This window comes from Mastigoproctus giganteus, chromosome 9 (genome assembly GCF_048544385.1).
Source record: "Mastigoproctus giganteus isolate SK-2022 chromosome 9, ASM4854438v1, whole genome shotgun sequence".
NCBI classification, from domain to species: domain Eukaryota; kingdom Metazoa; phylum Arthropoda; class Arachnida; order Uropygi; family Thelyphonidae; genus Mastigoproctus; species Mastigoproctus giganteus.
Window position 1 is genome coordinate 226,108,667 of NC_143583.1, and position 27,458 is coordinate 226,136,124.

Below are 27,458 nucleotides of genomic sequence, written 5' to 3' on the forward strand. Positions count from 1 at the left end.
GTGTCCTATAACGCTGAGGCGAGTAGTAAAGTGTGTTAATACACGCCTCATTGCTCACTCTGGCAGAAAAAACGCGTCACATTGTTGGGACGTCATATTGAATCATCCGGAATCAATCGTGCGGACTGATTCCGGATAACGCCCCAACAAGAAGGAAAGTGTCGCACCAACGGCAATTAAATCGCCTGTTGAAAATATATAAGAAAATTTTTATTTATGCAGTTTGCTACGCGCGAGGAATTTTGGGTACAAATTTTTCAAAGTTCCAGGAACAGTCCCAAGGTCTCCAAAAATGTACCTAATCCTGCAGGTCTCAATCCAATTGAGAATGCTTCGGATAGAGATGCCGCAAGTAGCAGTTCGGTTTAGCACCTCTCTGCGGATCGCCACAATGCGCAGTTCACAAATATCCAGTTGTAAAAACGGCCAAATCTGGAGCAAGACTCCTGCACGCACCTGGTGGAATCCAAGCTGCGGCGTCATCATTATTATTAGCCATATGGTGGGAAGAAGCCTGAGGCTTATGCTGCGCTAGCCAAAAAGTTTCAGCGTTGCCCTGTGTGCGTGTACAGCCTGTGCTTTATCGTATTCGAGTAAAACGTGGCCTTATTATATACTGAGGAAACTTGTTTTCTAATTTTTTGGCCAGTGAGTGTATGCAGATCTAAGCGTTCCATGCGAGTGCTCACTCGAGTACGTACGTAGATCAACAGACGATACTTTCTTAAACGTACGAATTAAGTTCAATTTTGTCTGGTACGTGCTGCCATCTGTTATCTGCATTTCCAACTACTTGGAGATGCGGCAAGAAAATACGGTAATTTGAAAATTTCTTTTTAAATTCTCGTTTCATTTTTGAAAATAATTTATTTTTTCCCGCAAACTGCGTGCAAAAAAGAAACAGTCGCGCATTTGTCCGATTTTAATGAAATTTACGTTTCTCGTCAAACGTTTGGTACGAAACTCCGTCCGCTGGGAGTCGCTGTGCTGCGTGGGAACGGGCGGACAGACGGACATAGCGAAGACAATAGGCGCTCGTGCGCGTTTATTTATGTAGATTTAAACGCATTACTGGCGATGCACCCGGTTATGCTAACCGGGTCAAAAACCGCTTGCGCAGAACACCATCGACAGAAGCTGACGCGTCTTTGAAACCAAACCGAAATTTATTGGCCACCCTTCTGGGGGTGGACGTTGTGGGAGAGCGGACGAAATATACTTACCAACGCTGTAGATGTTGTTGTCCAAATAGGTGATGCAGTGGGAGACGCAGGGCTCGGGGAGTGGATTCAAAGTGTCCCATTTCTTGCTGTCCACGTGATAGCACAGGAACTTGTTCCCTGCAAAGAAACGAAGCTCGCATTAAGAAGAGAAACTCCCCCTTACGAAGGGAAAAGCGAATGCAACGAAGCCGATAGTGCAATTGCCCTCATTATCGGATCTGCACCGTGTCTGAAATGGCACGCGCTCGGCCACCGCCTTCAGAGCAGCGTTCGACATTTCGGCTGCTCACTAACAGACGCGGATATGCACGCAGTGACGGTGAGTCAACGCACCCAATTGGTGGAAGGCGAGGAAGAGTAGTATACGCGTTTGTGTGGACCTGGTCCCCAACGAACCTGCGCAAGAATAATAAAAAATTAAAAATAAATCGATATTAAACCGCGCTTTCTAACTCAAGCACGTGCCTTTTAATTCGATTTTGGAATTTTGTTGTCTGGACTTCTTCGCCTACAGGGCCATCGCATACTCTTAAATTGACCTTTCACACCATTTCTTGGCGCTTCAGAGGTCGACTTGTACGCCGGAACATAATAACACTTGCCCTCCGGCACATATTAGGTGACCTTGTAGATCTGGAATAATTATTTTCGTTTCTTCGCCAGCTCCCCTTTGACGAACTCGCACCTAAAAAGCCACAAGACGGACAAGAAAGCCCAATTGATACGCGTCTTGGCCCGAAATGTGTCCCAAAACCATTAAAACAACAACACCCGCCACATTCTACAGCAAATAGTATCGCTGCAAATGAAATTCATCCACTATCTTTGCAGGTTTTACCACAGAATCTTCTACTGGAATCTCTGTTCCTACTTTAAGCTTTGGACTCTGAGAACTGTTCTCGATTAGAACTGTTGCGTCATATCTTCACTGGTTCAACCTACCTGCCGGATCTTCTACGGCTGCCGTAGATTAAATCTATGCCCCATTGATCTTCACGTTCCAGCGGTGGCTACCAGACAGAAGACTGCATTCCACATTGGTAACTGTACATTGGAGATATCCAAATAACTCGTTCTTCAAGAGAACATTGGCACTCGTGGACAAGTTTGATGTGGATATGGCTGTGAACAGGAAGAAGATTCATAGAACTATTTGCAGTAGGTTGACTGGCTGAGGGATGAGTTCTGGGCTGTGTGTGTTCTCTATGATTTTCTTTATGGCACTGGACTTGATGTCATGAATACCTTTCTTGTTTCCTTGAATTGGACTTTTCCCGATTGAAGAACTCTCATTGTACAAAGTGTGTTGTTCTAATGCTATTTATTTTTGTACAATCTTTGTTTTCTCATCTTTTCCCGCTCTGTTATACACTTTAACTGGTTGCGTATATTATTGTTGAAAATAAATAAATTATTAGGAGGATTCGAGCTGTAACTCGCGCTTTGCTGTTTAGGTTTTAAAGACCCCTAATTTGCATTTTAGCATTTGTATGAGCACGTGGCTTACTGTTATATGATATTCATTACAATGATATAATTATAAAAATTACATTTCCTAATACAAATTATAAATCAGGCCGCCGTAGCCTAGTGGTCAGGCGCGCGGGTGCATAAGTACACGTGCCTTGAGTGACCGGGGCTCAAGCCCGTGACTGCTGAATACGGTGCTGTTTCTTGTATTCTGTCTATCTAGTGAACTCCTCTGATAGTTTGGTCGTCCCGGAGTATAAACAGAAAATGTATTAATTTATTTATGTACAGCATATAATTTTATTCTTTATATAGAGGTACTAAGTAAATATCAATTATAGATCACCACAAAATTAAAAAGGTACTGTACACCATTTTATAATGAAATAAACATATAAATTTTAAAAAATAATAAGTTTAAGTAACTTAAACTGAAATTACGTGGCACCCCCTGGAATGTTGTTGCAGCACCCCGGTTGAAAACCACTGTGCTAGAGATTTCGCGTGTTCGCGAGCTTTTCTTAAAATCCAACTAAGTTTTTTTGAGGTTAAAAATGTTTTTACTGGCGCTATTCGAAAAATTTTGTAACGAAAAACCGTCATGCGAAAAGCGTTATGAAAATTTATTCCAGTTTAATTTATCTTCTAGTAGACCAAATTTAACGAAACTTTGCACGGAGCTCCATCTTAGCGCTGTACCAGAGGAAAAACTTTCAAATCGCTGAAAATTGCGGTAGTTTTTCCAGGATAGTTGAAAATATGAACGTGTGAACGTAGGATCATGTGATCTCACATAATAAACGGGGTAATGTGGACGTATAGCGTATCATTGAAAAGCTAAGGAATTTCGAAACAGAAATATTGAGGTTTTAAGATACAAAAAAACTTTCCGAAATGCGTTAATTCGAAAACGCATCTCGTTTCAAGTGACCCGGGTTTTTCAGATTGAAAGTCATTTTTTTTTTCTTTACAATTAAAAAATTAAAACGTTTTTAACGCCTCCCGATCACTCTTAAATGGAAAATGCGTTAAATATGCTAGCGGCAGGACACCGAATGTACCTGCTACAGAATTTCAATTTTTTTCTTAATAGCCGCACCTACCTTCCTTTTTCTTTTCTTTGTTAACCTCTCCAGTGACGTATATCAACATCGGGTATTCGTAATGGTCCGCTTCCACGTCGATGCTCAGTTCGGCCGCTTTGTAAGCTGCCGGGGAAGCGACGGGTGCTTGGCTCGGCCCCGTCAAGGGGTTGTTGGGGGGAAGAATCCCCGCTTCGGTGGAGAAGCTGGTGAAGCGGGGCTCCGAAAGGTAATGTATCAGCGAAGTCCTGTCCATCGGCTCTACTCCGTACCTGTGGTCGTTGTCGAAGTTCACACGGTTCAACGAAGGCCGGCGGTTCTCAGCGAAGGGCGAAGTGGCGTCCATTAGCTGAAAGGAGAAGGAAAAAACGGATAAAGCGGTAACGACCTCCTTAAGTGCGAACTCACTCAATTTCTTTCAAAAGCATTTAAATTTCGAAGCAGCCAACCGACGTTCTTTTTTAAGATTACGCTTCTCCCAATTTTCCTAATTAGCAAAAAGACCCTTTTCCCAATTAGGGCCGCGGTCCACGTTCCAGCAGTCCTCGTTCCGAAGGAAGCGCTAACATTCTATTACGAGTAATGGCTCAGACGCGCGCTTCTTTCGGCAAAAGGGAGAAAACTCGCTCAGCAATTGCAGAAAGGACTCAATCATCACCCATCTGTAACACATTTAGCGGAAATAAATCAACCCCGATAGCTTAAAGAAAGAGGGGGGAACTTCTGGGGATTACGTTTTCTCTTATTATTATTTACAAACCTTTTTCTTACACAATCGTCCAGTTCCGCAGGGAAACTTCTGCTTCCAGACCAACTTGTACAAATCCATAAAAGCTAAAAACACTGAGACTTTAAAGAAAAACGTGTGTGTTCTGTTCAAGCATCGTTGGAACTCGTCGTGGAAGTTGTTAGTAGTAGCTGCCTTTTTCTGCTGGAAGCGTCAACAGAAATCTGTTGAATTTAGTTGTATGGTAGGACAAATAAAGATTATTTTTTTATTTAAAATTGAAAACAGTTTCAATCAAAATATTGTTGAAGACTTAGAGTTCAACTGCGTTCAAGTCATCATCATCGCATTGCTTACAGAATGCAGTATTCTGGAAAAATGTACATCACGTGCTGTTTATATGTACTACCTTAACCGGGCAGCAGCAAAGCGGTACCCATCTTCAGCACGAGAAGATGGGCTGTATTAACGTAATTGCCCAAAAAAGGGGCGGATACTGCACCCACCGAAGCAGTACTCAATCGGTTGGTGCCAGCAGATTTCTCTAGTTGCCCATACTGAAGGAAAAAAAAAAAAAAAGTCTCTGAAGGCTTCTTGAATTTCAGTACCACTATGGATAATCCTGAAAGGAAAGCAGGTTGCAAGAAGAAAGCATTCATTCGTAATGATGCATCGTTGGAACTCGTCGTGGAAGTTGTTGGTAGCTGCTGCCTTCTGTTGGAAACGTCAACAGAAATCTGTTGAATTTAGTTGTACGGTAGGACAAATAAAGATTATAATTTATTTAAAATTAGAGACAGTTTCAATCAAAACATTGTCAGGCGAGAACTGAGGAACATTTTCCAGTGGGGAATTTCTAAAGTCACAATGATAAGGGCAGTGGAAGACAACGTGCGCCCAGTCTTCTCGCTGCTGACAAAAGCAAGTGTCATTAATTGTCTAAACCCAACTGAACAAGATTCGATTTGATGGAACCGTGCCCAGTGATGGGGAAAAAAAGGACGTGTAGATATTAGGATGAATCGTATCGTTCAATTCATCTTTGGGGATTCTTTTTGTGTTTATTCTTTTCCGCGATTTTTGCGTCATTCCGCGATCTTCGAGGTTTGTGTGGAAGTGACCGCCGATACGAAAAGAGCGGTTTTGTGTCGTTTACTTACTTTGGCAGCTGCGAATCTGTAGTTCATGGAGGGCCTTCTGGTCACGGGCTTCTTCATCGTGAAAGATTTCTCGCGCGTTTTCGCGTACTTGATGTTCAGCTCTTTCCGAATTATGTAGCCTCGGAACAAAGCCTGAATCCTGATGGCGGCCACGTTCTTCCTGTAGATTTCGTACCGGTCCGGATCGTAGACAGACGTATCCTAGAAAAAGGATTAAACAAGATGAGAGAGAGAGAGAGAGAGAAAACTGAAAAATAATGCTAATGCAATTCGAGAGTCACTCGAAGCGCCGAAGAAACTCTCAACGTACAAACTCAAGCTTCGATCGGTTCTTCTCAACACCGCAACAACCGGCGATAACGCGATAATGGAAGACTCCAAATTACCGATGCACACTCCACTTGTCCATTCCGGATATGAAAACCTACGTGGGTGACTTAATTTTTTTTCCTACTACAAGCCTCAATGACGATGGGTCTGACGAGCCATTAGTAGTGAGTTGCTAGCAGGGCACGAAAAATCTTTCTGCCCGGGACGCAAAAGTACTTGGTCTGCCACGATCTCAACAGATACCTTTCACAGTTCTGCAGAATCATCTCAACTTACCTTTTGATTGTCTCCAAAAAAACAGTGCACGTAGCTCGCCAAGAACCAGTTTCTTCGTATCGAATTCATGTGAACTTGTGGGCAGCACCAAGGGTTAACTACGCTGGTGCCGCAGTCCTCGAATCCAGTGGTGCAGTCGTAAAATTAGCAGAAGATGTACAGTGTGAATGTTACGTATGCAGAGAATATACTGCGCTTATTAATTGAATTCCAGAGGGTGTATATACAAATCGAGAAGGTGTACGCTATTCATCTTAAAAAATCCGGAGGGTATATGGGTATAACATCCACTATAGCCCTGCCTCGATCTCTCCTCTTCCTCGCTACCTTCATCAAGAAGCATAAAAGGTCTTCAAAGAGACTTTTTACGCTTCTTCCCCTGTTCCAATGAAACTGAGTGGTTTTTGATAATTTGTAAATTCTGACTGTTTTAACTTTTCAGTAAATGTACAAAGATTACACACGCAAGCAGTTTTGTTTTTTGCTGACCCAGTCTCAACCTTTTTTTTTAATTATCGCCCCCTAAAGGACTTTTTTTAGACAGTTTTTTTTCACTAATCGTCCCCCGTGAAATTTTAAACAATAAAATACTTTCTCAGGGATCAATGGGATCCCTGAGTCTGATGCTTCTCAGCTAAAAGGTCAATGTTTGGTATGATGTTAGTACAAAGTTTTTGTAAGTTTAATTGTAATGCCTTCCATTGAACAAATATAAATTCTGTTTCTTCGTTAATATTTTATTTACTGAACTAAAACCACTTTCCACCATATAAGATGGAAAATAAACCGTACTCTGGCCATTTCAGACCACATTGTTTAAAACAACTGTTTTGAATCCCCACAACTCAGCCATTCCACCTTTTTCGAATTTATATTTGCATTCTTCGTTACATTTTAATTCAATGAATCCTTGAATTTCTTCACTAGAAGAGCCGGCGTCGCATCCAATTGGATCTAACATCCGTGGCTTCATTTCAAAAGAAAATAAATCTGAAATTCTATTTTTCATTTCATCTTATAAAGAACACAAATGATCCGAATAATTCTTAAGATCATTCCCTGTGAGAGATTCATTGATTTCAGCTAACTCTCGCATGCCATGAAATTTCTTTCTCATTAGACTGCTTTCAAATATTTCCAGTTTTTCAGTGAACTCTTTTAATACGCATTTGAAGTCCGTGGGCAGCCCGTAATTAATTTCGCTCGAAGTTGAAGCGATTCTTCATTAAATTTTGAAGTTTTCGAAGAATCCAAGCCATACAGTATACGTTGGTTTTGCATTTGCTGATCTCCTTTGCTAAATCTCCTTTAATAAATCTGTTTCTCCTTCCCTTTCTAAAAAACTATTATCGAATCAAAAAGGTTTACAAATCTTATTAGACAGTTTCCTTTAGAACGCCATCTGACTTCGTCTGGGAGGGGGGGTCTTGATGAGGCCTTCGTTACCGCGAATAGGTAACAACAGCTTCACTAATGGGGAAGCGTTGCCTATTCGGGGGATTTACGAGTGGTTTAGTTCAGCGAGTGAATGTGAGGAGTAACTGCCCCTTTCTTCTTTCGACTGTATTTCTTCTTCCTCTCCTACTGTCACTTTTCTACACCTTTTTGCTTTCCCACGTCTATTAGGATTAGTATGTGGGTAACGCAATATTTTATCCCCTACCGTTTTTCAAATGGTGCCGTCTGGGTGTGTGGTGGTATCCCTGGAGAATAGGTAACAATAGTCTTCTTCCCTGGTGAAGCGTTGCTTATTCCAGGTAGTGCAATATCATGGTAACTCGTTGTGAAGGTATATGAGATGTACTTTGCCATTTCCTAGTTACGTAGTAGTTGTCGTGTACAAATAATGCACGTGCACCAACTTGTATGTCAATACCTAAATGTTAAAAATCAGTTGTCTGAGGGGAAAAGAAAACCCCAATGAGAGAAATTAAATGTTAAGGAATAAGATGGCGTCGGGTAGGGTTGAACTTTGGAGGCCACAAACAACGGTAATTCTGTTGATTTTTTGCCCCTTTCCCCAAAAATCAAATTTCGCCCCGTTGAGAATCCTTGTACTAACCCATCGCATTTGTAAGTGCCCCCACGTTGCGAGGTGAAAACCAAATGGTTGAGTAACTGGCGGGCAGGTCTACCTTCCTGGGAACTTAGGATTGGTGTTGATGGAATTAACGAGTGGGGACTCACTTGTAATTGCGTCTCCACAGGGGAGTGAATGCCCCTCATGTATTGCGAATACGAGCTAACTTCATGCAGCTAATATTACATGATGCGAGGAATCGTGATAACTCGTTGGATTATTTTAAATTCTAAGTTTTGCAAATTAAATATTTTTTTTAAGAAAGTTGCAACTGTCCCGTCCCGTCACGGCCAAAGGCCAGGGTTCCATAATTAATTGATAAATTGCGGTGTTGAGCCCTGACCTTTGGCAGTGACGAGACAGTTGAACTTTACTTATCTACGTTGTAGTATTCATTCAGTCGCAATAAAGACCTTCTCTCTAATGAGGCCCATTTTACGCCTCAATCACTTTACTCCTGAAAATTTCGTGCTTTCTCCAGTCTGGGGAATGAAAAACACCCGGATTTAAAATGTTGGCGCCCTCGCCCGGGAACAACTAATGCGGCCATCGTGTGAGGAATCCCCGATACGTTTCGGGCTGGATGTAAAACTAACCCTAGCGGGTAGCGCGGTGGATATAATCACAGTCTTCCCACACCGGGTACAAAGGGCCGGAGTTCGAATACAACGCGAGTTTTTTATGGGCTTTGGTGCATTTGTTACCCGCGGCTCTGTTAGCCTGTCTCGGGCGAGGGTAGTGTGAGTTCCATTCCCCCTCCGAAAAACTCGGATGCATCCAGCAAACAGACAGATCGATCGTAGCGCACACACGCGAGCAATTTACGGGATGAGTACGCTGACGCCTCAGAGCCTTAATCGCTTCCGCGCTTAACGCACACGCGACACGCGAAACATTCCCAAATTTCAGCCGGCGATCGAAGTGGAAGTTGAGGTCTTTTCCGCATATTCTGAAATGCTCGCTCACGCACAGGGCCGGACTACTTGAATTGTCGCCGTATGGCCTGATTCGCAAAACCTGAATTTCGTTAAGCAATTAGTTTGTAAAGTGAATAAGGAATTTAAATTTATCTAAACGCGATTGATTACGCATTTTGCGCGTGTTACGTGCCAAAGCAACTAAGGCTGTGAGGCGTCAGTATATTATCTGCAATCGCTAATAACCAGAGTTTTTGGCTGCGGTTCGAGACCCGAGGTGAGTTTGGAAAGAAAGGCTGCGGTTGAACTTTACTTATTTCGTTAGGGGTAACGGACCTTTCAGTGGAAATTTAAGGAAACCAAGGTTGGTAGACAACCCGCGTTGTATATGTGGGGGAAATAAAGATGCTTCTCACGTGACTCCGAATGGAATTGGAACGATGTTACGGGCAATGTTTATGCGGATGAAAGAGAAAATTAAATCGAAAGGGTCCTGGCAACTTAAGAACTCTCGCAGAATTTAAAAATGAATTAACGGTATATAGGGGGAAGCGTAATAATAGGACAGTACCCCGTCGGGGTCTGGGATAAAACCGTGACGAGGAGAGTGGGCTAAACCAGATCTATTCCAGTATTTTGTTTCTGACTCGGTCTTTGGCAAACCGTGCTCGTTGGAGATCGGATTTCTGAAATTGAAACAAAAAGTGAAATTTTCGGGGATTGGCCCGGCGGGCCGCAGAACCGTTGTTTGCGGTTCGTGCAGCGAGGGTGGGGAACAATTCCTCTTTGAAAAAGCGTCAAGATGCGTGTCCCCCTCGGCCCGATGACGTTCCTTCACTTAGCGACTGTTGTTAGGAAGGCTTCAATTACACAATTTCTTAAACGATGCACCCACTTACCCAAAGAACGACAGGCTCCCCCTTTAAAAGGTGCACTCTGTGTTCGCAGCTGAATTCTTTAAAAATGTTCTCTTCGCACAAGTCTCTGGCCGCGATGTAGCTGCAAAAAAACAAACAAAAAAAAGAATTTGTATTTCTTTTCGACTTCGCACACAAAATCATTTTCAAGCTTTTCATTGAGTCCATTATTCAAATGGAAATGGCGAAAAGAGGGGAATAAATTTCGTGCTGGCGATCGACACGAAAGGACAGAGTTGGCGACGGTGTCATTTAGAAACGAAAGTCGACTTACCAGGTGGCCTTAAGTAGGGCGTTCCGTATGGTAGGTATCTCCAAGACGATGGCCGGCAGAAGAGGAGGGTGGTAGCACGCCAGGATCTCCTTCATCGACATCATGGGGAAGCGCACGCACTTCATGACCCGAATGGAGAATTTCTCCCTCTCCAGATACTTGTAGTGCAGCCATTTCAGGGCGGCGAGAAACACGATCACCTCGCTGCAACAGACGACACCATTAAACGCGTCGCAATAATCAAATCCCTAATTTATTTCAATCAATGTGGGTGGGGACATATTTGCAAACTCGCGATCTTTACGGTCGAACGCAAATCGAGAAACTGGCGGAGTTATTCGCTTAAAACAAGATCTCACATTTCTCACGACAAAAGTGCAGTTTTCTCTCAAGAAATGTTTGGGTCAATTGTCGCCACCTTCGGGGAATGCTCTCCCATTCTACTCTAAATAAACAGCGCGCTGCTTTGCCACAGAATTACCACTTTGTTCCTTTCACAAGATTTAATCTCCCCATCCCTATAGCTTCACACCGGGCCGCCCCTGCGAGGAGGCCCTCTTTGATCTGGTCCTTCGCCTGGAGAATTCTATTTCCAAATACGAACTAGCTATAAAGAGGGAAGAACCAAGTCTCAAGTGCCAACTGACTCAATTGGACTCTCTGGGGAGATTTTTCCCAGCAAATATTGCGAATTATTTTAATAATTTAAATATAGATCCAGAGAAACTATGTACAGACAAAATGTACAGTACAGAAATATTTGGTAATCTGTACCGGCAGGTACAAATATAAGAAGAAAATTAATTTATATAATAATATTTAGCATTTAACAACCATTCGCAATTAATTAAACCAACTCAACAATTAATCCATTAACCACATACTCTGTTTTTTCATCTCCAAATTTTGTAAATAAGTTCACGTAAATATGCTTTAAATACTGATATAATGTAACCACCCTCTAGCCACGTGTTGTTTATGGGTGTCTCGAAAGAGAAACAAACAGATAATAATAATAATATTTCCATCGACTTCGAGGAAGCCTTTGACATTGTTTGGTGGGAAAGTGCCCTCGAACGTCTCCGAGCCGCCAGATGCCCTTCCAATTTGTACAAGCTGTTCCAAAACTACTTTTCAGAGTGCTCCGTAGAAGTAAAATCAATTTCTTCAGATCATAAGGCCTGTCTACCGGAGTTGTAATCAGGGCTCAGTCCTGGGACCCCAGTCTGGAACATGGGTCTCCAAAATTGTCTTGGTAACTCCTTTGACAACACGAAAATTGTAGCGTTTGCGGACGACCTCACCATCATTGTGTCTGGCAACTCACGCTCTGCTCTGGAAGCTAATGCTCACCGTGTTTTGTCCAATCTCTTCATCTGGGTTAGGTTAAACAAGCTCCAGCTAAATCCAAAATGTGGAAGAACATTCTTGGATTTAGCTGGAATTCAAGATCTTCAAGAACAAACTTGATCTGCGGAGAACCCCGCTAATCAAGATCTCTGGTGTGCAACTGCCTTTAGTTACGCAAGCAAGGGTCTTAGGGGTCATTATACTCTTGATATTGTAAGGAGTCCTTATGTGCTGTAATGTAATGACCCGATCATAGGTATAGCTTAGCTTAATTTTTCAGCACTCACCTCATATTAATCTGCTAATTTGGTGGTAAGTTTTACCACGTACATAGTGGTTATGAGATTCTAATAACTTACGGTGATTATGGATTTAAAAACTAAGTTTATAGGCTTTAAAAATTTTGCGAAGAAGGGAGTGCACCTTCCATTCTATGGTTCCCTAATTAAAATAAATTCGTATTTATTTATAAAATTCTAATTTATTTATTTATCAAATTCGAATTTATTACTTAGCAAAATTAAAACTAAGCGGATTACTATGAGGTGAGTGCTGAAAAATTAAGCTAAGTTATACCTACGATCGGGTCATTATATACCACAAACTGCTTCTTCCAACACCTCAGCACCAAAGTTGGAGGTTTTTCTGCCTCCATCCTCAGTCTCTCGAAGTGATTGGGGCTTTGTCTAAGAGAACGTTATCGCTATACTAGAAAGGAGTGTTCCTACCCATTGTAATTTATGCCGCCGGTGTTTGGTTCCACCGTGCGGTTATTATAAAAATGAGAAACAAACTGAACTCCATTCAAACAGGAATGATCCTGGCCACCCACCCACCGTATATGCAGGGCTGTCTCCACGGCAGCTATTCAGGTAATTGCGGGAACTCTCCTGCTTGATTTGTTTACAATCTTCCGTGGGCTCTGCTTCAGAATCAGAAAGAAAGAAAATACCAACCTGTATTCTGGATATTGAGCTTAATCTCACTGCAGATGATAAGCGTGAAACAACAAGATGTTACAGTGAACTGGTCAACATCTGGCAAGCCAGGTGGAATACGTCGCCACAAGGCACAGTAACGAAGAGATTCCTCCCCGAGGTAACGTTTGCAATGGCCAAAACCACAAGATCCTGGTTCTCTCTCAGCCTTGAGACGTCCTTCTTGGTGACGGGCCACCGCTCCCCGAATGAAAACCTATACCAATTGGGGCTTCTTAGCTACTGAGCTATGCTTTTGTGGAGCCAAGGAAAACTGGTACCATCTTTTTGATTGCGATTTGTACGAGAATCTCAAGGATCAACTTCGGAGAGGAATTCCTAACTTCTCTCCAACCCAGGTGGATTAACTAATCCAGATTCCAGACGATCTTTTTGCAGGCCTTTGCATCTGGCATTTTTACCCTGCTGAAGGCTTTATATGCCAATGCCAACCGACACCAGATAAGTGGTTTTACAGCACTTTTCTACAGCCACTTTATTTTTCACTGGTGAAAAGAAAGGCTAAATTCAACAAAATTTAAATAATACTTTTTTTTGTTTTAATATTCATTTGTTTATTTTATTATTTATTTATTATTTTTTGCTAAATTTCCCATACTTATTGTTATTCTATATTATTCTTTTTTTATTTTACTTTTCCCTGCACCACTAGCTTTTTCATTATTATTATTTATTTTTTTATTATTTAATTAGTTATTTAATTTTTATTATTTTTTTACCTGCATTTTTTCCCTCCTCTTCCTTCTGGAACGGGCCTCCAGAGGATCTTGGCCCACCTGCTGGCAACACCAAGTGGGTCGGAGTCTCTTTTGAGATGGTACGTGTTTACTGGGACTGGCCCACCTTCCCGTGGTGTGGACGAGTACCCATAATCATCTGTCCAGGTGACTGATGCTTCTGGGTAGCCAAGTGGCCAGAACAGAACACACAAACCTTTGTCACACACATATCTGGCCCATTTGTAGTGATACTGTTCTTCACAGGGATACGAGGCGGAGTTGAACTGACGTTCTATGAGCCGCCCTTTACAAAAACATGTTCACTGCTTTGCCACCCCTTATAGTAGACAGGTCCCCTCCAGTCGTCACTGCAGCTGGGAGTCAACCTACCCACGAAGCCCCCACTACTTTCTTCTGATTCCTTTTCTCAGGTTGCATGGCGTGGGTGTTGTAAGAGCATCAGCGACAAAAGCCATACTGCTCTTTGTATATTGTTGCGAGTTACATTAATCCGAGTTTCCGGGAGAAAAAATCATGCTACCCTCGCCTGAGATCGACTAACCCAGCCACGTTGCGAAAAAGACCTATAGAAATTCCTTCCGTCATCCACGGGACTCGAATTCAAGTCCTTTTAATCGGGTGGGGGGGGGGGACCGCGATCTTTATCGCTATGCTACCGACGAGGGCCATGGCGTGGGATGCAGACATTGGTGTCAGCTAGTCTGGCCAGTACCGGACATCGGAATTGCGAAAGAAATGCCAAGATGAGGAGCACAAAGCCAACTATGAGTTTAATTCCAGGGGTCTGCCGCTCTGTCGGTGCTCACACTTTAGCCTGGTGGGCCTTGTCACCCTAAATCCTCTTCACTTTTCTTTACAGTCCCGCCTCCGTGAAGAGTGGGTTGCCTCTGCACAGGTCTGCTGTCTCCCTTTCTTCAATTATCCACCCGTTTCACCTTCCCCTGTTCTCCCAAACTGACTCAAATTATTTATTAGTCGCCCAGAATTTCTTCAATAAGCTCGGCATTTCGTGTGTTCTCTGGTTGATTTGCCTGTTTTGGTGGACCAACCCCCCCAGTGTATCAGGCTGGTATCAGGCGTAGATACCAGAACCTTGGTATCTACGCCTGATACCAGCTAACTCAGCTATGGAGTGAAAACCAAAACTGAGACTGTAAACCTGACGGTCGCTTCCAATAATGTTTGTTTTTTTTTTTTTTTTTTAAGGCCCGTCCTGGCAAACTTAGGCGACACCGTCAATGTTTCTGCGCGCTTTGTGAGAGTATGCTCCCACGCAGTCGCACTTTTTTTTTTTTTCTATTAACCTAATTTGCTTTTAATGCCACTTCTGATATTCTGCTTGGATTACGTTCATTTATTCGCCGAGGATGGACTTTAAACGACCTCGATGAACTCATTTACGGATGGTCTTCGCACATTCTTTTTCGGTGTTCCCGCTATTTAAACGCCGTTGGAAATACGGTGGCAAAATGCATGTACAGCAGCAGCCGAAAAAACCCTCGTAATAACTGGTCCTTAAATTTATTCAAACCACCCCTCCACAACGTCAGGGGTCGGTTTATTCCAACAACTGGTTACTCACTGGCCGAACGAATTTCTGTTCTGCAATCACCCTTTTCCGATTGAAATTTGCAACTCCTCTCGATGTTTCATCTCGGCAGGGAAAAGACGCCATCGGTATTTCGTTTACTGAACTCTTTTACCTTTCAGTTCTGTAAATGACCTTCCCCCATAGCAATTTACAGAAGCCCACCCTTTCCTGGTAAAGAATTCTTTCGAATGAATTTTCTCTTTATACTCCGGAATAACCACGCGGTCAGAGGTAGAGACAAATACAAGAAACTGCTCCGTATTTAGCAGTCACTCAAGGCACGTGTACTTACGCACCCGCGCGCTTGACCACTCGGCTACGGCGTCCCCAATCGGTGTTGTTGCTTGTCTCCGCTCCCCTCCCAACAGATTCTCACCCTTCCCAAATCTGATTCCAGGAAGGACAGATCTCCTCTCTGCGCGCTTTCCAAATGAAGTTTCGATACCTGTACGGAGTATTCCAGAAGTGACCTGGCCGTTGCTTTATACGACCCCGCTCTGTTCCTTCTGCCGATGTTCCTGTCAATCATCGAGAGAACCCCATGAAATGTTCAAGCAGTTTGTGCGCACCGCAGAGAGAGTTTCCTGTTAAAATGTACAAAACATCCCGAAAGGCGTCTTTCGTCCCGCATCACCTTGAGGGTGATCGCGCCTAAATGGGTGTTTTGAAAATCTTTTTTTTAAGATTACGCGTATAAATAAATCTGTTTATGTTGGGGACTACAACGCGGCCAGAAGAGTTCACGCGAGAGAGAGTTCGAGAAACATTTAGTATTTGGTATTCACGCGGACTCGAACCACTGTCACTTAAAGCACGTGTACTTATGTAACCTCGCGCCTGATCACTCGGCTACGACGGCCTGAAAAGGTGAGTGTAAGCAAATTAGAAGGCGTTAAGGTCACTGTTAGCGGCCTTACCTACGAGCACCGATTTCTCCCGCAGACAAAAACTCGCAGACTTGGTCCACGTCCAGGTCCAAGAATTCGGGTGTCGCCACCAGTTCTTCAAAATATTTGGTCATGACAGCGAAAGCGCGCACACTCGCTTCCATCAACCCCAGCTTTTTTGCGGTAACGTAGATGTAGAGCGTGTTGGTGAGCCTGCTCGACACTCCGGACAATACCTGAAATAAATAAATCGTCAGGGTGTGTTTAAATATTCGATTCCAGATTTCAATTTCACGTTTATTTCCCAATCAGCGAATGGAAAACATTTTTGGGAGAAAACACTCACGTCCACGCATCGCTGAAGAGCGTCCTTCATTCCGAGTTTTCTGGCCGCTCTGTACACATCCCCCATGTCCTGGCAAGTGACTTTCAGTTCCCCCGTGTACATGTAGGTGAGCAGGATCTCGAAGGCGTGAGGGGTGACGGACGGAAGCTCCAACTGAAAGAGACAGACGAAAGCGAGTGAGGGAATTTCGCTTTGAAAGGTCAGCGAGAGAAGAGGGAGACAGTTTAAGGGGCCTACTCACGTGGTGGGTGTTCATCGCTCCCGGTTGCATGAGGACTTGCTTGAAGTAGGGCGAGTAGCAGGCGAGAACGGCTTTGTGGGCCGTGAAGGAGTGCGACTGGACCACGATCAGGATGTCGGTCATGCATTTTTGTTTCCACAGGACGGCCGTGTACTCCCCGAGTCGCGCGTGGTGCTGGTCCTCTATGGATCTGCCGTGATAAAGGCGCCTGAAGGGAAATTTGGGCCGTTGCCTGACTGTCGACGAGGGACCGTTACTGGAAGGCTCACTCTGAGTCGAAACCACTTCCGACCTCTCGGCGCCGTGGTCCTTTTCCAGAGCCTTGTCTTTCACGATTCCCTGGTAAAAGAACACGAAGAAGAAAGACGTTATCCATCGCCGCAGATCGCACGTTCCCTAACTTTTACACCTTAAGAAAAAAATTTTCAGTTTGTTCCGGGGGGGATGGGACTTTCCCACACTCTGGTAACCTCTTAGATTACTTTCACAGCCTACAATTGCAGTTCACTTGTGGGAGGGTGAAGAAGACGCTAGAACCACAGAGTGCCACTTAATTGGGTGTGTTCACCTTCTACTACCGGTGTTCAAATGGAGTCTTATTATTATTAACAGCTACAAAACAGCAATGAAACGTGCGTGAGGGTACAGCTACAAAGCATTATTACACAGCTTCAAAGCAGAAACTTGGAGTATACATTTCCCAAAGTAAAGAGAAAGTAAATGTACATAAGAAGACTACTCAATTGAAATGTACAGATTAAAAAAATAAAAGTAGGACTGATCCGTCCGATTTAAGTGAACAGGTAGGAGTAAGGCAGAGCACTGCTATTTCTTCACACACATTACACATCAGTCTTAGGACTTGCAAGAAGAGTCCATTCTAAGGTCAGGTAACGGATGAGGTTAGCAATTTCAGTTGCTTCTTGAAGTGTCTCCGGGGTGTCAAATATCTCCACATTTGCTTTGTTCGTTGATCTTGCAGTCCTTCTTATAGAAGTTGTAGTATCCATAATTTGTTCTCGCATAGGATGGTTTCAGTAGTGGATGGTTTCTTAACGCTCTTGTCGGAGTGTTTAAATTTATTTGTGAGACGAGATGAGGGCAATTTAGGGTACCATTTAACAGCTGCTGAAGAAGGAGTAAGTCGGCTTTGTCTTATTTTTTCCAGCATTTCGAGTCCAAAGAATACACACCACTCTTGGTAGGATTTCTAAGTCTTGTTTCCTCTCCGCGGATAAAGTGATGAACCCATGTTTCGTCTGCTGTGACTATGCGAGCGACAAAATCCTCTCCTTCGTCGCTGTATCGCAACAAGTTGTCCAGACACATCCCCGTGTGTTTTGATTTGTCCTCCTCTGACAATTGTCTGGGCACCCAGCGGCAGCACACCTTTTGAAAGCCAAGGACATAGTCAGTCAACTTACTCATGTTCACATGTTCTTCGGCAGAGCAATAAACAGATTTAATAAATAAATAAATAAAATAAATATTTGTGCAATTTCACGCAGTTTCACTCGCCTGTTTTCAAGAACAATGCTCTTAATGCGCGAAATGTTGTCTTCTGTCTTGCTCGATGAAGGCCTGCCCGCCCGATATCGATCTTCAATGTCAACACGGCCCGCTTTAAATTCATTGCATCAAAACCACAGCTGCTTCTTTGTCATCACCTTTTCGCCATACATAGCAACCGGTTCACGGTGAATGTCACTTGGTGAAGACCTTTTTCTTGCAAAAAGCGAATAACTTGACGAACACCTGTTTTAAACCACACTCGCGCGGTAGCCGCCATTTTGCAACTGGAATCTGTTGTGAAGCGATAGTACCGCAACACTGCTCTGGCGGTCTTCTTGAACGTTATTAACGGGTCTATCTGTCTACCACGTTTCATCTGATTCCCTGCCACCAGAGAATGAGATGAAACGCGTGAACTATTAAGAAAAAAAAATGTGTTGCCTTACTTTTCGGAAACCCCTCGTATATCCCAACAAACGCGTCATGTTCCACTGAAGAAGTTGACGATTTACTAAATCAACTGCCCCATACTGTATGCCTTCTAGGTGATCTAAATGCTCATCACCCATTGTGGGGTTTCTCGGAACATGGATCGGGGAGGGCGGATGATAGAAACCGTATTTGACAACCACCATTTAACATTGCTGAATAGCGGTGTGCGCACGTATATCTATCTGACCATAGGATCTAGCTCTGCTCTGGATCTGTCCATATGTTCCTCGTCCATTTGTTCTAGCCTTGAGTGGACAGTATCAACTGACCTTCACAACAGTGATCACTTTCCTATAAGTTACAAAATACAGACGGATATAAACTGTGCCTCCAACCAACCAACTACGTGGGAACAGTTTTCTAATACAATCCAATATTAACAATTCCACTAGGTGTATCGTAGAACTATTTGGAGCTGGTGCCATCGCAATACTGAAATAAAATATTACCAAACAAAGATACAGTATAATGGTTGGTGGCAAGAGATTGCTTTGTTTTTGCCAAAGAAAGCAAAATAAACCTTGGAACAATTTTCGCCGAAATGCTACGGTGCGAACCTTATAAATTACAGGGTGTCTCAAAAATATTGGTACAAACGTTCAGGGGAGGCAGGAAACATCTAAAGGAATCAGAGTCGCATAGGAACCCATAACGGGAAACGTCACCGTAAGTCGGTACACGGCGGTGTTCATCAGTTCGCGAGAGGGAAAATTTCTGGTTTACTCATTCAAGCAGTAGTCGCCGCACGAAGAGCATTCATCGATATACGAACTGTGAGCAGGCAGACATGCACGTAGTGTATGGATTAGCAAAGGGCAATGGATAAGCCGCTCAATGGAAAACGCTTCCCAGACAGACATGTACCGGACCACCGTTTGTTTGCGCGTGTGTATCAAAATTTGTGCGATTATGGGTCATTTAGAGGTAACAGGAGTAGTGCGGGCAGACCACGTTCGACGCCAACTCCAGCCATAGAAGAAAGTGTGTTGAATGCCGTCCAGAATAATCCTACTACCAGCACACGTGCCGTTGCCTCTGCCTTAGGAGTATCTCGTTGCAGTTTACAACGTGTCTGGCACGACGATTCCTAACCCCCTTTCATCTCCAAAGGGTTCAGTTACTACTCCCCCAAGATAATCCTGCACGTGTGGCTTTTGCGCAATGGTTTCTCCAAGAAACTGTTCAACAAGACTTGACTTTTCCAGCCTATGTTTTGTTCACGGATGAGGCTTATTTCACTCGGGAAGGCTTATTCAATCGGCACAATGTGTGTGCTCATGACAACCCACACGGTGTGTCTCCCATGCGGCACAACGTCGCTTCGCAATAAATGTGTGGGCAGGTATGGTCGGTGACTGCTTAGTCGGCCCATACCTGTTACCATCCCGCATGAACTCCGCTAAATATCGGATCTTTCTTGAACAAGTTCTACCAGGGTTACTTGACGATGTTCCAGCAAATGTGAGACGCAACATTTGGTTTCAACATGACGAGGCGCCTGCCCATTATGGAAGGTGTGTGTTCGTGACCATTTGAACAGGCGTTTTGGGCGTCGATGGATTGGCCGTGGTGGACCCATTGCCTGGCCTGGCCCCCACGCTCACCTGATTTATCGAGCCTTGATTTCTTTCTGTGGGGGGCCCTCAACTCTATCGTGTATGAATTGCCTGTGGAGACGGAAATGGATCTCATGGAGAGACTCGTCTGTGTTGCTGCTACTGTCAAAGAAACTCCAGGTGTGTTCGACCGTGTCCGCCAATCCATGCTGCGTCAGTGTGACATATGCATCGCTCATGTCTCATGGTGGAACCTTTGAGCGTCTGTTGTAACATCATGAAATGTATCCATCTCGTACTCCATTGTTAATATTATGTCAAATAAATGTTTGCCACTAATTAATACTGTCTTCTGTCATTTCTTCTTCTTGTGCCTCTGCTACTACTTTCCCGTGACGTTTCCGGTTATGGGTTCGTATGCGATTCACATTCCTTTAGATGTTACCTACCCCTCAACGTTTGTACCAATATTTTTGCGACACCCTGTATAAATGACTGAAAGCCGAAGCACGCCGAATTCAGAATGCGTGGATTCGATTCACTTCTACCATCTGCATAAACACTGACCCCAGATTAATCTGGAGAAAGATCCGCATCCTCGGTGGAAAGTGTCAGCAAACTTCGGCCCCAGTGCTGTCTTGGCAAGGAATGGTTATTTCTTCACCAATTGATACTGGAGAGGCATTAGCTGAAACATTCGCTTCCACCACATCCTCTCAATCTCATTTAGACACATAAAGATGTCTGTGGAAAAATATAAAATTAACTTTGATACAAATAAATCAAATTCCGATAACCTTCCGTTTACTCTTTCTGAACTCAACGAAGCTATCCAGAATTGTCGAAATAGTTATGCTGGACCAGATGGTATTTACTACATAATGCAACCCAACTCAAAATCTACACTACTGCAATTTTACAACGGAAACTTTGAAGAGAATGTTTACTCTAATATATGGCGTCAGTCAATAATTGTAGTCATAGCAAAACCAGGGGAAGATGCTCTCCCCCAACTTCCTATATCTCTAACCAGTTGGTTAGGAAAAATCCTAGAAAAGATGGTTCGGAGGAGACTCGTCTAGATTATTGACGATCAAGATGCTATAACACGCCACCAATTTGGTTTCCGTCGTAACATGTCTACAACTTGTGATGTCCACATCGAAGTTGAAGCTCACACTCGAAACGCTTTTGTCAAAAAACAACGCATGGTATTGATAACTTTTGATATTACGAAAGCATTTGACACAATCTGAAGATATGGAACCCTCCAAGACTCAAAGGACTGAGAGGAAACCTGCCTCGATTCATTCAGAATTTTCTCCATCTCAGGACCTTTCAAGTACGATTCCAGAATGAGCTGCCCACAATTCACACACAAGAAGAAAGAATACATCTTAAGGGCCACACTTTTTGCTTTGTGTACCAGTGGCATTACTCGAAATATCCCAGCTACAATAGAAACTCATGTGTGTGCAGATGATCTTGCTATTTCCTGTCAATCATCCAGCATGGTTACCACTGAAAGACAACTACAATTAGCAATAACTAAATTTTAAACTTGAACGAAATGCAATGGCTCTCGATTAACCGAGGGGAAAACTACATCAATACACTTCTGTAAATTGCGATCGCTTCATCCAGAACCCGTATTAACTGAAAAAAGAGAAATACCAATGACAGATTCCATAAGACTATTGGGTTTGATTTTAGACACCAAACTACATTTTCATAAACATAACTGCGTGCCTCCATAAATTAAACATTCTTCGTGCAGTATCCTCAACATCGTGGGGTGCTGAGAGCCAGCCATGGCTGAATTTATATCATGCTCTAATCCAGTCACGATTAGAGTATGGAGCTATAATAGTGTGTACTTCAGCCAAAAACAGCATCTTTCAGTCTCTCAACATCATCCAACCAGAGGCGGACTGGCCATAAGACTTGCCGGGGAAACCCCAGTGGGCCAGAGGCTGGCGGCCGATAGAGGCCGGTGGTGTGATTTGGGCCATAAACGCTAGTATGAGGTCCGTTTTACACAAAGCTTCTTGGAATCCCATCCAGCATCACTTAGAGGAGAAAGGGGTCTACCTGCTATTTCCTGTTGCGTTGATGGCTATCTTCCTATATGTTCTTCCCAAAAGTGAGTTAATCTGGATCATTATGACACCACAGTAGAGTTTCTAGCCGCAATTCTTTTCTTGAAAACTGCCGCAGAGAACTGTTGAAATGTAGCGAAGACATCAGAATTTTCGACGAGCAAATGTACATTATTTTCTGAGAGATTATTTATTTTACTCAGCAGTACCTGTCTTTCATTCGAATAATCGTTACATTCAAAGAGAACGTGCTGCCATGTCTCAGATGCTCCGCAGTGACAGAAAGGATCAGGCTCAAGGCTCCTTTCGAAAAGTTTGGCCCTGAGCGATCCGTGGCCAGTCATTAAATATGATGTGGTCATGCTAGGCACAAACCATTTTGAGACTGTGGGTAATGATGCGAATTCAACATTTGAAATGTATCTTCGTGTAACCTCACCGTGTTCACTTTCAGCCCATCTTTGCTGCCAAACAGCGGTGAGTTCCTTCCAGAGTCTTCGTTTTTCCTCTTTTATTCTGTTCGTAGGGTCTGTTACAATGTTAAAAATATTTACAGAAATTCCTTTTTTAAGATTGTAGATCATACCCCTGTAGGAGATATAAAGGTCCAGAGGCAGGGTTCCTGCTAGAACTTGTAGAGCATTATTCGACACCGTCCGAGGAGCTTGTAGAAGTGTGAGCAACACCGAACGCTGTAATGAAAGAAGTTTAGTCCTGGTCTTAGTTTTTGAGACCCTCCAGAACCAAACACCTGCTGCGTACGCAGCAATTGGTAGGAAGATAGTCTTATAGTATAAAGACAACGTCTTTTTGCTGAGGCCCCATTCTTTTCTGGAAATCCTTGCAATTCCAGCCGTGAAGTTTTTAATTTTCTCAGAAATTTTGGATACGTGAGTATGAAAGTTTAGTTTGTCATCGATTGTAAGTCCCAAGTACTTGGTGCTGGATACGTAGGGGATTTGTGAGCCATTTAGGATAACTCTGGGAGGTCTGCCATAATTGAATTGCTTTCGAAAAACCATGAAATTAGTTTTTGTAGGGGAAATTTTGAGCTTATTTAGATTGGCCCAGTTGGATAAATCATCCAATATTGTTTGGATCTTTTGTTCTAAGATTGTTCTCGACATTCCAGTAACGCCAACCGCCAAGTCGTCTGCATATGCAATTTTTTTGCAATCTCCATTTTTCTTTGTCAGCCATTGGTCTAAGACTGCATTCCAGAGGAGAGGCCCCAGGACTGAACCCTGCGGGCACCCTCTGGAAGCAGTCGTGCTGTAAGTCAGGTGTTTGGCACAAACCTTGATCTGTCTGTCTTGAAAGTATGATCTCATAATTTGGTAGATATGATTATCACACATGGCTGATCGTAGCGACCCGAGGGCGCTCTCCCACCAGAGGGAGTCGAATGCACCCTCGAAGTCCACGAACACCACCAAGACATACTTGCTGTAAGAGTCCTGGATGTATTTCAGAAGAGAAATTATAGCATCTTCGGTCGAGTGACCCTTTTTGAATCCGTGTTGATGATCTGAGCACAATTGCTGGTCCGATAACATGCTTGCAATTCTGGGAGAAATTAATCTCTCAAAAAGTTTCCCTAAGTTAGCCAGGAGGGATATTGGCCTGTACGCCCTTGGGTTTGTTTTGACTTTTCCAGGTTTATATAAAATTTTCAGTAGAGCTAGTTTCCAGGGTTTGGGAAAAAGTCCTTCGAGGAAGCATTTATTGTACATATTCAGTAGGATATTGGGAAGCAGTTTAAAAAATTTCACAATTACCAAATTCTCTAGCAAGTCAATGCCAGGGCATTTTTTCTTATTGAGTTTAGCAGTAGCAGCTCCTAGTTCCACGAGAGTGAAAAGGCAAACATCGGTAGATCCAACATAATTCTGGTTTTTCCTCCTGATCTCTGCCTGTTCTGGAGTAACACAGTGAGGTAGATCCTTTGGAAACAAATTATCAACAATCGTTCCGACAGTAGAGTGCCAGTCTGTTGTTTCTAGGTTATTACTAATTACAGTCTGATAGATATCTCCACTTATCAGTTTATTCCTCATTATTTTATATATGATCCCCCAGGGGTTGGTATTCCCAACATCTTTGACCAAGTTTTGCCAGCAGGTCCTCTTACTTTCAGATATGGCTCGATGGAATAATTTTCTTTTCTCTCTATAACTGTTTTTCAGCCTTTCAACGTCCTCGTTAGAAAGATGTCTACTACGCTGATATAAGCGTCTGACTTGTTGAGTTTGAAGCCTCAAATCAGAAAGCTGAGCGTTCCACCATGGCACTGAAGGCTTTCTTATATGTTTCCTTTTACTTGAGTTTGACATAGCTATATATAGATGTTGCTGAACAGTGTCTACATATTCTGAAGCCGATAGTTGGTTTAATGCTTCAGCATCTTCTCCATTAAATACTGTACGCAGATAATCCTCGAATTTTTTCCAGTTGACTTTATCCGTACGGTATCTTCTTAAGTCATGGACAGTCAAGTCATTGTGTTGGGAGTTCTTTGATATGTTGAACGTGATAGCCCTGTGATCGCTGTTCACCAAGGAGGGTTTCACGTCCCAGTTTCCAGTTTTGTCATCCATCCTTATGGAAGTAAGTGTGACGTCAATGTTTGATTCTCCGTTGGTAGTGCAGAAAGTAAATGGTTTATTTTGTACATTTTTAATACAAAGGCTGTGAGCCATAATTAAATTTTCAAATTGGGCTCCCCGAGGATCAGTGAAGCCACTGTTCCAGAACGTCGATTTGGCGTTCAGGTCCGCCGCCACCACCAAGTTATTATTTGCGAATTTATCACAGATCTTGTCCAGTAGGTGCAATGCTATATGCACATCTTCTGAGGGGGGACAGTATAGTGAAGTTAGGTAGAAAGAGATGGAACTAGAAGATACGAGGATACAGGTAGCATTCGCTGAGCATTCTCCTGTAATCGCAGTAATAACTAGTTCGTTATTAAACACAACAATTGCAGTTTTGGGTGGAGGATCACAAGTTGCTATGATTCTAGTGGAATTGGGGTAGCCCATGATTTTATGCGCTGTTCCACCTACTTGAATAATATGGTTCCTGATGAATAATATGGTTCCTGTAGACAGACAATATCATAATTATGTTCTATGGCTACATTTCTGATCTCGTCAGCTGCGGCTCGGGAGCGCTGTGCGTTTATCTGTAAAATTCTAATTGTGTCTGTATTTTGAGAGTAGCCAAAGTTATTTCTGCTTGTAGTTGTATTATCCATCAACGATTCGCTTATTTGCTAGTTCCATCGCTTTTAAAAACTCGGGGCACTTTCCATCCCTGACTGAGTGATTGGAGTCCTTGTTCTTGCGTTTACAGTTTATGCATTTTGGTGATTCTTCTCTGTTGGGGCACTCTGCGAAGATGTGACCCCCATTGGCACAGTGACTACATGACACGGTTTTATGAGAGCAATTTTGTGCAGAGTGCCCGTAGGCCAGGCACCTGAAACATTTGTTAACTACGGTGAATTTTCTGAACTTATGCGATGTAAAGCCTAAATATATTCGATTGTTTTGAAGTAAACAGTGGAGAAGTTGAGGATTGAATCCAATCACCCAGTTAGTAATACTGTTTCCAGAACCTGAGCTGAACCTAAATGTTGTACCCTCGTTTACCTTCTGTTGTGAGAAGGAATAATCTTTTAAATTTTTATGATACAGGTCGTCCAATCTGCCTTACTATAATCTTTTGGAACTCCATAGACTAGAATTGTTGGGTTTGACATTTTTGGCTTTTCTATTGAAAGTCCTGCATTCTTGAGTGCAGGCAAAGTACAGATTTTGGTGGCATCAGATGAGTTTGTAGTCTCTACTAACAAACCCTTGTTCCTGAGGAGTCTGATGTTCTTAACTTTCATTTCTTTATACTCGGTTTTGAGTGTGTTTGTCACCGCATTCCTAATGTCTTGACTGGACTGTATCACTGAGTTAGCAGTGGGTCTTAGGATTAGTATATTGCGTGGATCACCAGGTCGAGAGATCCAGGGGGTTTTGGCAGGCTCTGAATGGGCCACCTTCTGTGGTTCATTTGACATTTCTGTTGATAGTTGTCTAGGCTTTTCGCCCCGTCTTCCGGAATTAACTTTCTCCAATGGATGGGATCGCTCAGGATCAAGTCGGCCCCAATTTGATTTTGCAGCCTCTGCAAAAGTCGTTTTCATCAACGATTGATTTCCTCCATGGGAACCTCCTGGGGAGAGTATATGTTGATCAAAAATATCTGCCCGACATTCTGTGCTGGTCGTCTTGGCCTTCAGCCTCTCATTATCTATTATTAGAGACATTGTTAGTGCCTCCATGTCAGCCCAAAGGCTGTGAATGAAGTTTGATGCAATTTTCGTTACCATACTGGTATCTGCTGACATAAAATCTCCGAGCGCCTTCTTTATTTTTATAACTGTGGCGTGTACAATAGTTGGATCCAAAGAAGCTCCAAGATCCAAGGTATCGGTGAAAGACGTGCTTTGAACCCCTGTTGTCTGGGAGGGGCTAATATTTTCAGTATTTTCTGGATTTGTTGGTTCAGTTTTGTCACCAACTGTGCCAGTATCTTTCTGTACTGTATTTTTAGACTTTGAATCTTCCGGATTAGTGTGTACGTTTTGGTGTGAACTTCCATTTTCGTGGTCTGTTCGCTCTCCTTGAACAGAAACAGCTTCAGCGCGGCCGTGTTGATCAAGTTGGGTGAAATACACCTGGCTGTCACTGACGTGCCGCCTTCTACTATGCTGCAGTGGGCAGGGCGACGCCAGGTTGCAGTCGAGCAGCAATTTCGGGGGGGAGGAATCCGGTACTGATTGGAAAGGGCTCCCTTGTCCATTCGTCGGCTTTTTCCGACAGCAGTAAGCAACGAATTTCGCGCGGGCTGCGCTTGATAATTTTTTCAGGCTTATCTGGGACAGACCTGAGCAGCTTTGGCAAATTTGGCATTTGCACTTCGAACATTTGATGTAGACTCCTTTGCAGTCTTTATTAACCTCTTTTTTGCATAATTTGCAGCTGTCTGCATTTTTCGGTCGAGTCTCCCCTTCCATAGAGAACGGTATGAATGAGAGTGGAAACTACGTACAGTATATGGCGCGCGCACTCAACATAATCCCGTTAGTCACTGCTGCAAAAACGAGACTCTCCCCAAATGTGAAAGGGACCTCCT

At 43.2% G+C, this 27,458-nt stretch overlaps 1 protein-coding gene across 1 annotated transcript in view; it reads right to left on the reverse strand.

Annotated features, from left to right (window-relative positions):
* The window catches only part of LOC150081145 (kelch-like protein 41a), a 29,941-nt gene extending 5,076 nt beyond the window's left edge, over window positions 1-24,865 (reverse strand). The window contains exons 1-8 of the mRNA XM_090380939.1: window positions 24,589-24,865; window positions 20,834-20,913; window positions 16,610-16,948; window positions 16,369-16,521; window positions 16,053-16,258; window positions 10,165-10,264; window positions 3,797-4,124; window positions 1,224-1,340 (exon numbers count right to left, since the gene is read on the reverse strand). Of these exons, the coding sequence (XP_090237065.1) occupies window positions 1,224-1,340; window positions 3,797-4,124; window positions 10,165-10,264; window positions 16,053-16,258; window positions 16,369-16,521; window positions 16,610-16,948; window positions 20,834-20,913; window positions 24,589-24,865 (1,600 nt within the window). The remainder of the gene's footprint in view (window positions 1-1,223; window positions 1,341-3,796; window positions 4,125-10,164; window positions 10,265-16,052; window positions 16,259-16,368; window positions 16,522-16,609; window positions 16,949-20,833; window positions 20,914-24,588) is intronic.
* Window positions 24,866-27,458: the final 2,593 nt, after the last annotated feature.